Raw genomic sequence first — 17,824 nt, 5'->3', positions numbered from 1 at the left:
CAGGCTGGCCTTGAGCTCACTTTGTAGCCCAGGCTGGTCTTGAACTCACAACGATCGTCCTGCCTCAGCCTCCTGAGTGCTGGGATTACAGGCATGCACCACTACGTCTGGCTGTAAACATTTTTATTGCCCATATCTATCATAAAATCATTTCGTGTGTGCTCCCAAATACATGTATAGTCATTTATAAATCACAAATGGATTGCTGTGATAATGTTGTTACAATGTATAATAAAGTAAACATATATTAATCCATATAAAAGATCACATATCCCCTGAAACATCTCTACATTTCATACTACTGCTCTAAACCACCCACATGCTAAGCGTTTAACATGGCTGGGGCTATAGTTAATTGTTTTCTCCAGCAATCTTCTCCAAAGACCATACTCAACTTCCACACAATGCTATGTTCACCATCCTTCATTTAGGTTTGAAAATTTTAATTTTGTCCTAGCTTAGTTAGCTTTGAATATAGACACTGAGGATCCAGAAATTTTAAGCTTTCCCACAGCAGATGGGTAGGGAAGCTGCTCAGTACATGGGTAAGAATGGCCTATTCTAAAGTTAATCATTTTGACAAAATGAAGATTCAGAAATTAATGTGCCATTCACTTTGCCTTTATTTCATGTCCACCATGCTGTGCAGCTGGAGTGTCAAATGAAAAAAATGAATTCACTTCAAATTCAGAAAGCAGAAAAATATAAACCAAGATTATCTTAGTCTATTAACTCTATGTCCAGGAATCTATATTAAGGAAATAAAGATGAAGTCAAAGGGTATTTATTTTGGAGTTCTACAGGGAAAGCTAAGATGAATGTTTAATAAAAGAGTATTCTTTTTTAAAAAATTAAGTAGTGCAGTATCATGTATAACTAATCAGCCTTTCAAGAACGTTTAATGAGGGTGTAGCTCAGAGGCAGAATGCCTGTTTAGCACGTGCTCAGCAGAAGCACCACCAAAAAAACAAAAAGCTTAATAAAAATATATTGAAAATATTTACTTTACTGTCAAGTGAAACCACAAATATATAGTCTTTATTTTATGAAATAATGTTATTTAAAATAAATCCTATACACTAGAACAGCCAGTACATTTTTTTCTGTTTACAATTTACTGAACCTGAAAGACAGCAAAAATCTTTCCTTTTTTTTTTTTTTTTTTTGCGGTACCGGGGATTGAACTCACAATCTCGCGATTGCCAGGTAGGCACTTACGCCACTGAGCTGTATTCCCAGCCCAAGACAGCAAAATCTTACTCTTGTAAACTCTGGTCTTTTTTAGGAGACAGAAATCACCAATTTAAATAAACAAACCATTATACTGAGGACCTTTGGGGGTAACCTTGGTAGTTAGTGAGGCCTGTGATGACTCAGGGGAAATATTGTAAGTCCTAGGTATGTGTGTGTGTGGGGGGTGCGGTTACTTAACAAAACCACCAGGTGCCACTATTGCTTTACAGAGAGGAATACAATACCAAGCATGACCTTTTTATTAGGGATTCATGCTTTCACTCACATTGGGCTAATAATGTCTTCTCAGAAGGCACAATAATCACTTCGGTACAATAATTTTAGCTCATATCAAAGGTCAGTTGGAGGGCTGGGGATGTAGCTCAGTGACACAAGCACCTGCCTGGCAAGCATAATGTCCTAAGTTCGATTCCCCGGTAACCCCCTCCCCGCAAACAAAGGTCAGTTGGAAGAAATATGAAAGTATAGTTCCCATCAATTCCTACATGTAAACTAATTGGGTTAGGATGGATAATAGAGAACATATTACATTATATCAAGGAATAGATTCAGGCCATAAAAACTGACTATATTTTTAAATATTGTACTAATAGTAACACACACACACACACACACACCCCCCGCCGTACCAGGAATTGAACTCACAACCTCGCGCTTGCCAGGCAGGCGCTGTGCCGCTGAGCTAAATCCCCAGCCCTTAATAGTAACATTTTAATGGTACTGTGTACCACTGTTTCTGTGTAAAATGTATTCTTCATTCCAACACTGAATGGCCGAGATGAGTATGTTTCTACCCTGACTTGAACTTCTCCACCTATAAAATCATCTTAAAGAGATTGAATACCATGTAAATAAACAGAGTTGGACATTTAAAAAAAATCTCTCTGTAGAAGTAAAGTTTCTAGTGTCTTTCGCTACAGAGACTACTTCTAAATAAGTCAGGGAATTTGTTTCAGTGACAAAAAGTTTGCTGAACTTGGTGTCCCAGGGCATTTGACTTTTGTCTTATTTAGGGTCTGTCACTTATGAGGAGTGGACTATGACAAGTCAATCCATCCACTGGGTATTAATCCTTGAAATATAAGGGCGTTAGGTCAAATGGTTCTGGTTTTGTTTTTTTTTTTTTTGGTCTTTTTGAGACAGGGTCTCACTATGCAGTTCAGGCTGGCCTTGAGCTCACTTTGTAGCCCAGGCTGGTCTCGAACTCGCAGCAATCCTCCTGCCTCAGCCCTCTGAGTGCTGGGATTACAGGCATGCGCCACCATGCCCAGCTCAAATGGTTCTTAAGTCCCCTCCAGACAAGATTCCTATGGGTCTATAAAAACAGAAGTGTATTTTGGCATAATATACTTTTCTGACTCAACATTTTGCAGTTATGAAAGGGACAAAATGTTGTAGCACCCATGATTATCACCACCCAATCATTTAGTGCTTATTGAGGCCTTCAATGTACCAGATATAGTGCTAGATATTAAAATGAAGATGATAGGGCAGGATAGTCCACACCTGTAATTCCAGTAATTGGGAGGCTGAGGCAGGAGAATTGTTGCTGGTTCAAGGCCAGGCTGGGCTACATAGTGAGTTCAATGCCAGGCTGAACCTACATACTGAGACCTTGCCTCAAAAAACCAAAAGAAGCTGATAATGTTTCTTCTACCAAGAAGTTTAAGGCCAAACTAAGAAAGTTACAGATAATTACAATGCAACAAGATGAGGGTGTCGGCTAGAGTATATCTAAATACACCAGGTAGACCTTATCTTCAATATGCTTTTTAGTCAGTTTCAGAGAATTTGTAACTCAAAAGAACTTTTCTGATTTGCCTACAAGTATTTTCTGGGTGACGAACTTCCTGGTTATCCTTCTATGGCTAAACTGACTTTTGTTTTAGAGAGACAAGATATTTTCTGACATACATATTCCTGGGTTATGTAACTCCAGCACGAAAATGAGAAGGGAATCGTCAGAGCAGAGCAGAAACTGTTTGTGCTACATCAGAAGAAATTCTCCTGCCATTTAGCATGAACGTTCACAGAATTTCAGTCCCATTATCTTTCTAAATTCTCTCTCCTCTTTGGTGTTTTTCACTGGTTCTTTCCTCTTCTCTGCAAAATGCTAAGATCAGCTTTTCTGAATCTTCCTCAACTAGGTCAGCAGCTCTAAGCCCCTCCTGCCTCTGTGCTCTTACCATTATGCCTTCATCGATCTCAGACTCCCAACCAGGGCATTATGGGGCTGGAGAGGAAATGAAAAATCAAATGCCAGCCTCTTCCACCTGGCAGTTTCAATGCTGCTAAATCCCCATCTGCTTACCAGACTCTCAGTAGTAAGCTCCGGCAAATCCTGAATGGTACAGCCAGGGTAATCCAGGACCGAGATGCTGCAAGATGCAGAGATAAGGACAGGCTTTAGGTAAATGGCAAGAGCAGGAAATGGCTGCATCTAAAAGGGCAGGAGTTATTTCTCTCCAGCAGGGTCCATCCATTTCCCAAACTGCTTAGTGACCTGAGCTGAAACTGAAGGCACTGATGCTGGGTAGCCCCAGCTCCAATTTCCTCTCCTTGGTCATGAGGGAAGCCAAGGAATTCTTTGTCTGGCTCCATCGAGCACATGCAAAAAGAGTAAGTGCAGAAAGGGAGGCTCCTTTCTACTTGGCTCTCTTTACTTCTTTGAGGAATATACAAACTTGGGTGCATTTTTGTTTTTGCACTGAAGTGTATGTGTGAATAGTGCTCGTGGAGATGCTGCCCAGACCCGTCCCATTAAATAACAATTTGAGTAGGTGAGGATGGAATAAAACCTCTCTTGTGTCTCTCAGCAGATCTTTCTGAAAGCCAGGAACTTTGACGAATGACTGCACAAGTTACTCTTACAGCAAGGTTGAGATAGGGGCAGCTTCCTGCAGCAGGACCAATTCAGCAGCTCAAGAATGATGGTAGTATCTGGCCCCAAAACCAACGGTGGGGGAAGTATAAGAACACTACATGCTCTGTGGTGAGCCCAAGGAAGTAGGCATGAGTCAGGAAGGGAAATAAGATACCACATGTGACAGGGACACAGTCACTCAACAAATGACAGTTTTCTTTCTTTCTTCTTTTCTTTCCTTCATGGTATAATGCAGAATTTTGGCTAGTTAATCTCTAATGCTCCTCTAGCTCTGATATTCAATCTGATATTTAATGAGGTTTTAGATACCAATCTGTACAACAGTTTGAAATGGGTGAAGGATTTTAGCAAAGCAGGAGCTATATATAACAATGAGTACGGGGTGCTTGAACCTCTCTGCATTTTGCAAGTCAAAACTTCTATATAAGCAAAAGAAAACACAATTTATTTGGCTAGAAGTGTTTATCTCTAAGAAACCCAAGCCAAGATAACCTAGGACAGTGGTGGTGAACCTATGGCACTTGTGCCACAGTGGGCTCTTTGTGTTACTGAAAGTTCTAAGAGGTTTGCAACCACTACCCTAGGAGAACCAGGGCAGTAGAGGAGAGGTGTCAGCTTGAGAGAGAACAGTGAGTCTACCTCTAATGTTGCCCAAGATATCCATTTATTACTCTGGATCTCCCAGGGTTGCCAGTTCTGTATTGCCCCATAGGATAAACATTCTTGGCTGATTCATCCACATCACTTATCCACCTCCCACTGACAAGGCTCCATGCCAAAGTAGGTGCTGGTGACTAGCACCTGACTAGCTGATGGAAAATCAAAGATGAAACTTGTTCCAGTTTCTCAACAAACTGAATTCTAGCCTACAGAGACATAAAAGAAACTTAAAAGTATCTAGAATATCTGGACTGTAAAAGCCATGAGGAAACTGCAATGATAAGCTGTGGCATTCTAAGCTCTAAGGGATCATTCAAAAGTAAAACTTGCAGGTAGCACACAGGTGGCACCATTTTGTCCAGGTCAACTCTAGCAATAGCTGTAGTCTGCCACTACCACACTTTTAACTCCAAAATAAAATTGACAGACACCTATTAGATTGTTTCCTCCTCCCCTTTTAAGCCCACACACATAAGGCAGAGGGAGCATTTAGTTCCTGTGCTCCACTTCCCTTGCCACAGCTGACCCAGTAGTAGATGTAACCCTGGGAATCTGGAACAAGGATCAAGTGACATGTGGCATATTTCACTAAGAGGCCTGAGAAGCAGACCAATTTGTCAGTGACAGAGGAAATCTGAGTGAAGTACAGAGATGTGGTATCCATAGGTGGAGATGAAAGGCATCTTGGGCTCTCCACATTATAGATCAATTTTTGACCCAGAAGTCCAAAGGGAATTAGATTGATGTTACAGTATAGATCAAGAGTGTTTCTTGTGCTGGGATTACAGGCGTGCGCCACCACGCCCGGCTCAAGAGTGTTTCTTTTTTTTTTTTTTTTGGTTTTTCTCCGGTACCGGGAACCGAACTCACGACCTTGCGCTTGCCAGGCAGGCGCTTTTGCCGCTGAGCTAAATCCCCAGCCCCTCAAGAGTGTTTCTTAACGGCTTCGCGCACTCATAGGGTGGGCTTTTGGAAGGTGACTGAATCATGAGGATGATATAGTTGGCTTTCTGTTTGGAGGTGGGGTCTGGTGGGAAGATGTGAGCAACTGGGAACATGACCAGGAGGTGTATCTCTCTCCCTCGGTACTCCTCTTTCTGCTTCCTTGCTACCATGATGTGAGCACATTTCCACCACGCCATTTTTGTGAAATGGACTGAAACCTATGAAATGGACTGAAACTTTGAAACTATGAACTAAAATAAACTTCTCCTTTAAATTGTAGGTGTCAGTGTTTTTTGTCTCAGCAATGAACAAAGTGACTAAGACAACTGGGTAACATAACCGAGAGTGTTGACTGATACACACAGGTGCCTGCATGCAGTTGTGGCCCTGACACACTCTGACCTACTTTTACAATTTTTATTTATTTACTTATTTGATGGTAATCTCCCTCTATATGGCCCAGGTTGGCTGTAAATTTGTAATCCTTTCAGTCCCTCAAGTAGCTAAAACTAACAGGTATGCACCATCATGACTGGCCTACACTTTAATTTTCCCTAGCAATATAAAAAACATGTCTTAAGCATCATTTTTAGGAGAAACAGTGCCCAGGTTTCCAGATAGCTAGGAAAAAATCCGTTTTCCAATGCTTCCTTGGTTCCTCTCAAAGTAAAATATTTAAAGCACTCTCATATTAATTTTTTTTGGGGGGGTTGGGGGTGGAGCTCAGAGCCTCATGCATGCTAGCTTCACTCTGCCACTAAGCCACATTCCCAGCCCACCTCTCGTACTAATCTTAACTAATGTTTATAAAAGCTCTATGGCCCTGGGGACGTAGCTCAGTTGTAGCATACTTAATTAGCATGTGTGAGTCCCCAGCACTAGAGAAAAATAAAAGCTCTATGACATACTTAGAGGCAGTATTCTCATTTTAAAGAAGTAAATACTGTGGCTCAGAGAAACTAAGCATCTTGAGATTACATACTTATAGTTAGCAAATGGCAGATCGAGGTCAGGAATCCAGGTGTCATGGCTTCAGGTTCCATGCAGGGTGTGTGTGTTTAAATTATATACAAGGCTGCCACTCTGCATTAGAATTTCAGGCAGTACTGACAGAGTGGTGAGACAACATCTCCTAGCTCCTCCCTCTCTAGTCGCAAGTATGACACCAATTCCCTTTTACTTTAGTAACTTAGCCTCTGATAAAGGAATTCTGGGAAGCTACCAAATAACATGCTTTTAGTTCTTGTGGAAGTAGCAAACTAAGGAATAAGGATCTACTCAGCAATATCTCAGTCCTGGCTGGGAAATTCACATAAAAGCCTATGTTCTTATCCTGCTTCCGATGCATACTTAAGAGGGTACTCATTAGCACATTAATATTGGGCAAGTCAAATAATCTCTACAAATCTGTCTCCTAACTGGAAAATGAGAATAAAAAAATTATCTCTTAGCATTGCTAAGATGAAATGAAACAATGAATGTGAAAATGTCTTTTTTTTTTTTAACTACAATTTGATCTAAGTAAAGCTCTGTTTACCTTTAGCCAGATTTTATATGGTACTTTATATTTTACAAAGCACTGTAATTGCAAGTATTCCAATTTATAGTTTAGACTGAGACTAGTGCTGGCCAGACAAGTAGATTGCTTCACAACAACAGATCTCCTGGGTCCTTCTGTAAGAGGACCTTCATCACAGAAATTTCATCACTGTAGCTTCATTTCTATAAGTAATAGTACTTTTCAGTTTCAGAACTGTTAACGTTACCCGGGTGTAGTATTGCATGCCTGTAATACCAGCACTGAGGAGACTGAGGCAAGAAGATCTCAAATTCAAGGCCAGGCTAGGCCATTCAGTGACTTAGTGAGACTCTGTCTCAAAAATAAAAAAGGGTTGGGGATATAGCTCAGGTTTTTTTGTTGTTGTTGTTGTTGTTTTTGGTACCGAGAATTGAACTCAGGACCTTGCCCTTGCCAGGCAGGCACTGTGCCACTGAGCTATATCCCCAGCCAGGGGATACAGATCAGTGTGAAGGACCTGGGTTCAATCTTTAATACTGAAAAAAACAAAAACTACTAAAATGCAAATGCTTCTGCAAAGAGACAAACCATACACCCTCATCAGCTAACACTTTAAGGAAATTAAATTGAACAGGGGCAGCTCTTAAGACAGGAGAGACGAGGGGCACCAGGTGCAGAGACATGTAATTTTCTCAATCACTGAAAAGAAGCCCATTGAAATAAACCCGTCTAGAGTCCATACCTGTTTTTGGCAGTAATGTAGGACAAGATATTTTGATTGAAGAACTTTAGGATCAACGGGATACAGTTGGCAAATACCAAATGTTGTGATATATATTCAAACTGAATTAAAAGATCAAAGCAGAAAGGAATGCTTATTTGAGGGGAAATAGAGGATATACATGAAAAGAGAGAGAGGAGACAGAAAAGAGAGAGAGGAGAGAGGAAAGAGAAAGGGGAGAGGGAAGAGAGTGATAGAGAGAGGAGGGAGAGGGGAAAGAGAGAGAGGAGAAAGGGGAGAGAGTAAGAGTGAGAGAGACAGAGAGAGAGAGAGGCACAAATCTAATATCCATTCTGAAGAATATCTACTATACACTAGTGTTATTAGTCTTTCTGCCTCTGAAATGGGACATTAATCTTCAGCCAGCCCATCCTACAAGGAGGGGAATAATCTATTTATATTGTACATTACCTGCTCCTTAAAGAAAACAAGTCAGAAGGAAAAACACACTCCAACTAAATAAAAGGAGCCGGGCCTGGTGGTGCATGTCTGTAATTCCAGCACTCAGGAAGTTGAGGTAGGAGGATCGCCATGAGTTCACAGCCAGCCTGAACTACATAGCAAAATGCTACCTAAAAAAACCCAAATCAACCAACCAAACAAACAAAAAATTCAAATAAATAGAAGGAATTGCTGTGAGATTTGTTCCTAAGCTCAACAGGAAAGGAAGGCTCCCTGAGAGATCTGCTTTCCATACCAAACCTCTGGCTCATAATGTTTCAACTGTGATTGATATAGCAGGGACAGGTGCAGCTCACTCCAGTCAACTGCTGACATCACTCAGGCAGGATGGAGGCAGCACACAGTAAGCAAATGAAGCATGGGAAGTGGGCTCCAGCTTGTCTTTCTGGTGTACCACATTATCCTAGCACTTAGAATATTAGTATTTCAATAAATGATTGAACAAGAGCCCTTAAACCATCAGACACTGTACTGAGAAGTCCAAGATGTCTTTAATAAGACAAACACCAGAGCATGGGGACTCCATTGGCTCTCTTGAATCAGGATGGGGTTTGTATGTGGGAAGACCTAGTTGGGTAAGTGGTCATAAAAGCAGTGTCATGGAGTTACCCTGGATTTTGCCCATAACACACTGAGAAACACCAGATCTTCAGATCAAGAGGTTAGAAAGCTGGGCCAGTACAGGCACAGGCTTTAGAAGCGGAAAAGTGAGGTGTTTAAAATCCCCTAGCCATACTGCCGGGTGTGGTGGCACACGCCTGTAATCCCAACACTGGGGAGGCTGAGGCAGGAGGATCCTTGCGAGCTTGAGACCAGCCTGGGCTACAAAGTGACTCAAGGCCAGACTGAACTGCATAGGGAGACCCTGTCTCAAAAAAATAAAAAACAAAACAAAAAATTCCCTAGCCCTGCATGATCACCAAGAGGTGGCTATGGCAGCAAGCTACATTGCTGTCTGCCCCTGCATATATGGTAGGAGGTAGGGAGTCCGCTTATACCATACTACTTTCCTCTTCTGTTCAATAGCTCATCTCCAGAAACCAACCCAGGGTGTTTTCCAAAGCTCCAGACAGAGGAGCCAATACATACTTGCTATAAAACGGGAAACTTCAGTTTGGGCAATGTCAGGCCCTGTCAGTATTCACCTACATTGACATACAGTGGCAAGGCCTGTCGGGCCACATACTTACTGCCCACTGAGAGAAGCAGCCATGGTCATACATCCACAGTTCAGTGGGAACATGGCCACCTACCCACTCCTACTATTTCCTGCCCTGCTGCTGCTCAGCAGACATCAGCAGAAGTGTGAGCACCAGGACATTTTACCATACCCATGGTTAGTTGAATGTACTAACATGGAGAGACTCTGGATACACAGGACTATGGTCACAAACCCTGCACAGACCACACACCATAGTCACAGGAGCCTTCCTGAACTCTAAGGACCTGCTCTTCTACCATCAAACCTGGTTCTGACTCCTTAGAAGGACAATGGGCTGGCACAAGAAATAATACCAACAATCAACAAAAAGAATCATATCAAATTAAAGAGCTACATAGCAAAGGAAACAACTAAGAGTGAAGAGATACCCTACAGAATGGGGGAAAATTTTTGCCAGCTATTCCTCATTCAGAAGACTAACATTTAGAATATACAAAGAACCAAACAATTTAGACTCCCCCAAATAAAAGACCAAATTAAAAAAAATGGGTAACTGAAATGAATAGATACTGGTCTGAAGAAGAAGTGTAAATAGCCAATAGATACAGGAGGAGTAAACAGGCAAAGCCTCTGGGCATTAATGAGCAGGATTCCTCTCCTCCCTGTCTGGTCTCCCCACAGACAGGAAGCATCCATTCACTGCCCCCGTCCTGCCACTATATTTTAGTAGTGTTAAGTCCAAACTCCTTAACAAGGCAAACAATGACATCTTGAGAAAGCAGAGTAGAGTCTCAACTTTTCTTAACCTTAGCTTCCTCATCCATAAAACAAGGATAAAATAAAAACTATCTCATAAAGAGAATTAAATGAGGTCCCACACAAGCTTAACAGGGTGCCAGGCACATTACAGGTACTCAGTAACCATGTGCTATCACATTACAATGGGCTCCCTGCTCACCCCTGCAGCTTCATGTGTCAGCAGCAGGCTTTCTCCTTCTCCCCAACTCCAGGCACAATTCTAGCAACACTTAATTATAATTTTCTAAAGTACTTTGCTTTCTCCCCTCTAGACTGGCACATATTAGCTTTTCTGCTTGAATTGCTTCCTATCCTACACCCATCAACTCTCATATCCAGGCTAACATCTGTTTCTTTAGGTCCCAAGCTAGAAGTCATTTCTTCCCCACCTCAAGTTGGGTTAAGTGTTTCCATAGCAGCCAGTGCTTACCTGCATCATAGCACTTATCACTCTACAATTGGCTATTTATATATTTGTAACTTTTATAAGACTCTAGGACTCTCGAGAGCCAGAACTATGTTTTATCAGAATTATACCTAAAATGTCAGAAGAGTGCTTCATATAAAAAGCTTGGTCAATATACCCTCCTTTTTTTTGGTGGAATTTTGTTCTATTTTTGAAGTACTGGGAATTGTTCCCAAGGCTTTCACATGAGCTATATCCCTAGCCCCATTATTAATTTTAATTTTTTATCTTGAGACAAGGTTTCACTAAATGGATAAATTGCCCAGGCAGGGTTTAAACATGTGATCCTCCTGCCTCAGCTCCCAGCGTGCTGGGATTACAGGCACATGCCATCATACCCAGCTCAGGAGAATGAATTCTGACTTGGCACTGTTTCAAAACTGACTGGGCATATTTCTAAGAATTTCTACTCATGACTCCACACAAACTTATCTAGCACACAGATACCTGCACCTTTCTAAGACAGTTCTCCACATCCCACTTCATATTCCCACCCCAAGCTCACAGAACAAGTAGCTAGACCCCCTGAGGACAAAGTCTGGAAGATGCTCCGCAAGATTACAAGGATTCTTGCATCCCCCCTAAGGTTGGGAGAACACTCAAGGCCTGTGGAGAAATGCTCCTGGAGTCTCACCTGGTAAATATGGTTGAGTTTGAAGTGTTTGAGGAGCAGAAGGAGCAGAGCAGAAATACTCTTTACGATGATCTCCTTGTGCCTATTCACATCGATGCCCAGCTTCATACTCTGGAGAACAGTGATGCTACAATGGAGAGAAGAGTTGTCAGTGCAGAAGGTGGCCTTGGAAGGAGGCCTAGGAGAACCCAAGTATTTGGGTCAGATATAAGGTACATGAGAGTCAGAATTAGGAAATCTAAATTTCTATGCTAGGGAAATCTGAAGAGTTCACACTTACAAACCTGTCTGGACAAAAACTACTGATCTCTTTGGCAAATCTGTCCCTTGGCAATACACACCCACATACTCAGGGGGGTCACTCTTTGGACCACTAGTCTTGAGGTAAACAGACCACAGAAGAGACCTCTGCAGGGAAAAGTGGGTAGTGGTAGGAAAGGAGAGATCTCTTTGAAGACAATCCCCAAAAGTGTTAACAAAGGCTGGTGAGACAAGGAGGCCCTGCAGACAACACACTGGCATCCAGCAATGCCACAGTGGAAGCACTCACGGCATTTCTTCAGGCAGGACATCTGCCAGGATATTGATAGAGTCTGTCTTAGCCTTGGAGGTGGGAGCTGCAGCCAGGAGAATCTTAAGCAGAGCAATCTGAGAAGTAGAAAAGGACTAAATCCATCCATATCCATCCCACTTAACAAGGCAGAGATTCTTCCATAACTCATCAGCTCAATGAAAAGCATTTGAAAGCCTTTCTCTAAGTTCTTCCTTCAGTGACCAAAATCTCTCCAGAACCCAGAAGTGCAATGAGGCGCCCAGTCCTGTGAGGCTAAGGAGGAAGTTGGAAGGGATCTCATAGGCTGTTCTGCTTCAAAACTGCTCTTTCCAAAAGAGAAGATGGAAGGAGCAGAGTGGAAGGGGAATGCATACAAATAAAGTGGAAGGGATAAGTCCAGCCTTCCCCATGTTTTTCTTCTGACTATCAGCATTGTTACTTTTCCCAGACCAATACTACAGAGGACATGACAGACAACAGCAGATCTCAAAAGAACTCTGGAACCTCCCTAGAAGGGCCCCTAATGCATCCTATATAGGACCCACTTTATTTCCTATCCCTCCCAAAGGACTAGGGAGAAGAGCACCTCCAGAGGAGCCCTAAGGAAAATTCAGAATTCTAATGCTTTGCTCAGGCAGCCATAGCTCAGGAAACAAGCTCAAACACTGGACAGTAGAGTCTGAAGTGGCTCTCAGTTGTCTTTTACTCACAGCAAAGAAAAGAAGCTCTTGCCCAGCCATCTCCTTACCATGTACTGGGGGAGACTATACAGCATGCCCTGGTAGAGGATTTCACATGGCGTTTCTGGTACCACCTCTTCTCCCTATGGCAGGAAATACCCAGTTTGTCCAGGCTACTTTTTAGGTGACCAAAGTCTTCATTTTTTTGTTGTGAGGGATGGTATAAAAAGACATTAAGTTAGGAGTCAGATCTGGGTTGCTATTCTAGATGTGTTAGTGATCTTAGATAGGTGACCTTCCTTCTCTGAGTCCTAGTTTCCTCTTCAATAGGATCAGAGGGTTGGTCTGGGTGATCTCTGAGGCCTCTTCCAATCCCAATAATCTATGCTTCTAGATTTCTCATTATCTGTAATTAATCTAGAGTTCTTCTTTCACATCACATGTTGGATCAGGAATTAGAACTCTAGAAGTTAGCTCAGACCATTGTTTTGTTGGACACATGCACAGGACCACCCTGGATATACATATGGGTTTAAATCAGGCTACAGGTACACCTGGGATGCTGGAACAGACACCCACACAGAGGCACTTCTCATGGTGTCAATCAGAGGTCAATAGAGAGCTCTAGAATGCTCTAAAAGCCATGAAGGAGAGGTAGGTGGCTCGGTAAGATTAGTAAGGGAGTGAGGTAACCTATGACCAAAGAGACAGGAAGGAGTATTAGCAAGGACACCTTTAGATCAATAGAAACTGTTTTCTTCCTGTCTCCATTAACACTAGTAACATCATTTTCTCGTTTCTGACCAAGGGATTAAACCCTGGCCTTTGCACTGAGCTACATCCATAGCCCTTTTTACTTTTTATTGACAGGGTCATGCTAAATTAAGTTGCCCAGGCTGGGCTCAACCTGCAGTCTTCCTGCCTTAGCCTCCCCAAATGTTATTGGGATTATAGGCATGTGCCATCGCACCTGGCTGTGTCTGTCCTCTCGATGAGTCCCAACCAAGCAGAAGTCAGGGGTGTTCAAGTGGCTGATGAAACCTCATTGTCACCTTTGGACAATGCAGTCTCTTCTGTCTCCAGGCCCCTTTATTACAGGGCAAGGGTCACTACCACGAGACCTTGAGGCAGGGAAGAGTAATTGGGCCCCTTCTATTCAGCACAACTCAGCAGCTGCTTACATGGACACAAGTCTTAGATGGGCATTCAGCAAAGCCTGGTAATGTAGGCATGTGTGCTTTCCTAAAAGGCCTATTCCCTAAATCCTTCCTTCGCCCCAAAACCAACTCCTTGCCCCACAGTTCCTTAATAGTTGCTGACCCTGACTCACATATTTTATGGAGAAAACAGAAGCAGATAGGTACCCTCATTTCTCTCTACCAGAGATTCTGCCTGCCTAGTGACATAAAGGATGATCTTCCTATACTTTGAGGTCAGCATTCCACTTGGGCTCAGGATCCCATACCTTTTTACTCTGTGGACGCCATTAGTCCTGTAATTAGCCCCTCTCCTGAGTCATTTCTTTTAGGACATAAAAATACGCTGGTACTCTGTTATAAGACACCTTCCCTTGACCCCACATCCTCCGCCTTCAGCCACCATCCCATTCATTTCTTGCTTCCTCTTCCACTCCCTTCTTGACATTCCTTTCCCACACACTACAACTAGGCCTTCATCTTTTTTTCTTTTTCTTTTTGAGACAGGGTCTCCCTATGCAGTTCAGGCTGGCCTTGAACTCACTTTGTAGCCCAGGCTGGCCCTGAACTCACAACGATCCTCCTGCCTCAGCCTCCCGAGTTCTGGGATTACAGGTGAGTACTGGGATTACAGGCATGCACCACCACGCCTGGCCACAACTAGGCCTTCAGCCTTACCACTTTGTTTGCTGTTGCTCTTACCAAGGTCACCACTTACCTTCATGTTGCTGAATCTAGTGGGCACCACCATTCTTATCATGTGCCATCCATCAGCAGCATTTGACCCAGTGGATCACTCTCTCCTTGAAAGACTTTCTTAGCTTTTCTGCTATCAGTCTCCTGGATTTCCTCTGACTTTGCTGAGTGTTTTTCTAATTATTTTCTGGCTCCTCTCCTGACTCATCCCACCCTCAATATACTGGTGTGCCCGAGGACTTTGTCCTACGTCTCATCTTCTTTTGCCTTTACTCCCCCCTGGATTCTTTCAGCCACTTCTGTGACTTTTTTAACACTATCTATAGATCAATAACTCCCAAATATCTCAAAGCCAACCTTCTCCCGAGGACTTTAGACCTATATATCTAATTGCCTCACAGCTCTGCATGGGTATGTGCTGAGCATCTAAAACTCAGTATGACCAAAGCGAGACTCTTTATATTTTTCCCTTGATTCCTTTTTTATCTGTTTTCCACATCCAACTGAATTGCAAGTCTTGTCAGTTACAATTCCAAAATATAACTGAAATTTACCCACTTTTCCCTGTTTTCTCAATTAGTACTTTAGTCTAGGTCACCTTGACTATTCCAAGATTGAGCAGTATTTCCACTACTTTCTGGGCCAATCTTTTGCCAGCAACCAGTGGTTTTTAAAAACATACATCAAATAAATTTTGTCACTGCTTAAAAAAAATTAATAAAATTTCTGCACTGTATCTACCATCCTCTGGTAGCCTTGTTTACTTTCCTTCTCAACTTTAAAGTAGCATGAAATAAAGCACTTGGTCTTGCCTGACACTTGTTAAGAGCCCAGCACACTGAATCAATGCATGCACACATATCTGCAATGGCACTGTATACAGTTCCCTTCTCCTGGCTCACCAAAGACATAGGGCATTTCTCCAGCTCCTCTTCATTCTTGATCTGCACATCTGCGATGGAGATATACTTGTGCTGGCAAGGAGAAGAGACATCAACAGGGCTAAGGGTGTTAGTCACATGTGTAACCAGTTTGTCAACTTTCTCACTGATAAGGCAGTATTCTGCTTTGACACTTTATCCCAAACAGATATGAACTCTTTGAAGGCAGGAGTCTTACTCACTTCTACATCATCAGCATCAAGCAAAGTGCTTCTTCAATAGTGCTGTTGTGTAGTATATGTTTCTATATTTGTTGAACAGCAGCAAATATCTAAGCATTTACCTTCAAAGTACAAGGGGAAGCCAAGGACAAGCCTTTCCCTGACCACTGCCCTGAGAGGTGTGATGTGTGCATGTATGCACAGAGCGATGCCTTCCTACTCTGTGCTCACACACAATGGGTTTCGAGCAGACTCCTACTCAATCCTGGGCCTTTGGACATTAGTGGACCTATGGGCAGAGAGAAGTGAAAGAAAAGGAAGCAAGAAGTGGGAAAGTGAGACAGAAGAATGGAAAGAGGGAAAAAGAATGAGAGCAACAAAAGAAAACCTTTTAAGCTATCTGAATGTAGAAAACTAGGTAAGTAAAAAAGACCCGATTTTTCTATCTGGTGAAAAGCCATGCTTGGAGGGGAAATGCAAAAGGTCCTCAATGTGTCTGGTAGAAGAGTTCCATTCAGTATCTAAGACCCTAGTAACCTGACTTGGCTTGATGTTTCTCTATTCCTGAAGCCCACCCTGGTCACCTGCTTTAGGGTCTTCACACTCTCATGGATGGGTCTGGGCAATCCCACCAAGGTATCTGTGTCCCTGAGAAAGGCAGAAACATCCATCATGAGCTTCAGAGGAGCAGAAAATTACCCACGCACCCTGCAATCACAGGGACCACACCACTCTGAGCATCTAAGCACAGGTACTCTTCCTCTGTAAGCCTCTAGGTCCCCAATCTTGCTTCAGGACACAAAAATAAATAACAATGGTACACTGAAATGTTTCCTGAAAATTAGATTTGTAGAGTCTCCTTGGAGACTTACTTGGTCTGGGAGTGATAGATTCCTACTGAAAAAGAGTGTATAGCCCAATGACACTCTGAATTTTTCTTTTTTGAGATGGGGTCTCACTAAATTGCCCAGGCTGGCCTCAAACTCACAATGGTCCCGTTTTAGCCTCCCCAGTGGCTGGGATTACAACTGTGTATCATTATGCCTAGCTCCAACAAAGTTTTTGGTGAAAACCAAAATAATAAAAGCCTTCTAGGTTTTATAAAGGCCAGTGGGAAGAATTCATAAGGGTAGAGAAATGGGAGAAGATTGGATCTGTTCTGATCATGTCTCTTCTTTATCTAAACTAACATTCTTATGAGGGAATTGAGGCCCAAGAAGGAAGTAACTTGTTGTTCAAGATCCTATATTGGCTCAAAAACGAAAGTTCTTTGAGGACACTGGAAGGAACTCAAGGAAAAATTCCATGGAAAGAACCCAAAGTAGTCACTGTGGCCCTATAGCTCTAGGTTGCACTATGACTATTTGACAACACCCCTCATTGCAAACAACCTGTCCCTTTGGTCTCCTAGGAACTACTTCACAGTCAGTTTTGACCATGTAGCTACTTACTGCCCCAGGGTGAATCCGATGAACTTGTTCCTGCTCATCTCCAGGAAATGCTCAATGTCCTTCTGTCTGAGAAGGTGATGGAGAGACCAACCATAGAGAAGGGAAGAAAAGCAAACCTTGAGAGACAGAATTTTCCTAGGCTCCTGCTCCTTTAAATGGTTGGTTGGAGCAATGAGGGAAGATAGCAGTCAACAGGGAATGTTGAACCCAGAACTTCTGACTGCCAGCCCAGCTTAATGAGCATTGAAGACAAAGACTATTGTTCTGGGCGTTTGGTGACTAAAGCCCCAAACAGTGGGGTTCAGTTGTTGTTAAACTTACCTGACTTTTGGTGCCCAGGGCAAGCCTTTCGGAAAGGTCACTCGCTCAGCAGAGAGGGGTGCCTGTGAGGGTGGAGGTGGCACCAGAGGGTCTTGCTCTAGCAGATCTAACTCTCCATCCAAGGTACGTTCTCCATCACTAGGAGAGTCCTCTTCTTCCTCTGTGGCTGGGTCCTCGGTCTTGAAGAGATCCCTTTCATTGTAGATATCTAGGCTGTCCTGCTTAGTGAGGAGTTGCTGGGGATAGGGGAAGAAAGTATG

General features: G+C 42.8%; 1 protein-coding gene across 3 annotated transcripts in view; it reads right to left on the bottom strand.

Annotated features, from left to right (window-relative positions):
* Strip2 (striatin interacting protein 2) overlaps positions 1 to 17,824 on the bottom strand; it is a 49,250-nt gene that overhangs the window by 13,501 nt on the left and 17,925 nt on the right. For all 3 annotated transcript variants that reach the window (XM_005402413.1, XM_005402414.1, XM_005402415.1), the window contains 9 exons: positions 17,565 to 17,800; positions 17,244 to 17,309; positions 16,377 to 16,440; positions 15,593 to 15,664; positions 12,867 to 12,941; positions 12,116 to 12,213; positions 11,566 to 11,692; positions 8,005 to 8,105; positions 3,566 to 3,632 (listed from right to left, as the gene is read on the bottom strand). In XM_005402413.1, coding sequence (XP_005402470.1) covers positions 3,566 to 3,632; positions 8,005 to 8,105; positions 11,566 to 11,692; positions 12,116 to 12,213; positions 12,867 to 12,941; positions 15,593 to 15,664; positions 16,377 to 16,440; positions 17,244 to 17,309; positions 17,565 to 17,800 — 906 coding nt within the window. The remainder of the gene's footprint in view (positions 1 to 3,565; positions 3,633 to 8,004; positions 8,106 to 11,565; positions 11,693 to 12,115; positions 12,214 to 12,866; positions 12,942 to 15,592; positions 15,665 to 16,376; positions 16,441 to 17,243; positions 17,310 to 17,564; positions 17,801 to 17,824) is intronic.

This window comes from Chinchilla lanigera, unplaced genomic scaffold (genome assembly GCF_000276665.1).
Source record: "Chinchilla lanigera isolate Chin_1 unplaced genomic scaffold, ChiLan1.0 scaffold00078, whole genome shotgun sequence".
Taxonomy (NCBI): domain Eukaryota; kingdom Metazoa; phylum Chordata; class Mammalia; order Rodentia; family Chinchillidae; genus Chinchilla; species Chinchilla lanigera.
Note: the sequence above shows the minus strand (reverse complement) of the source record. Positions and strands in the feature narration are given on the sequence as shown.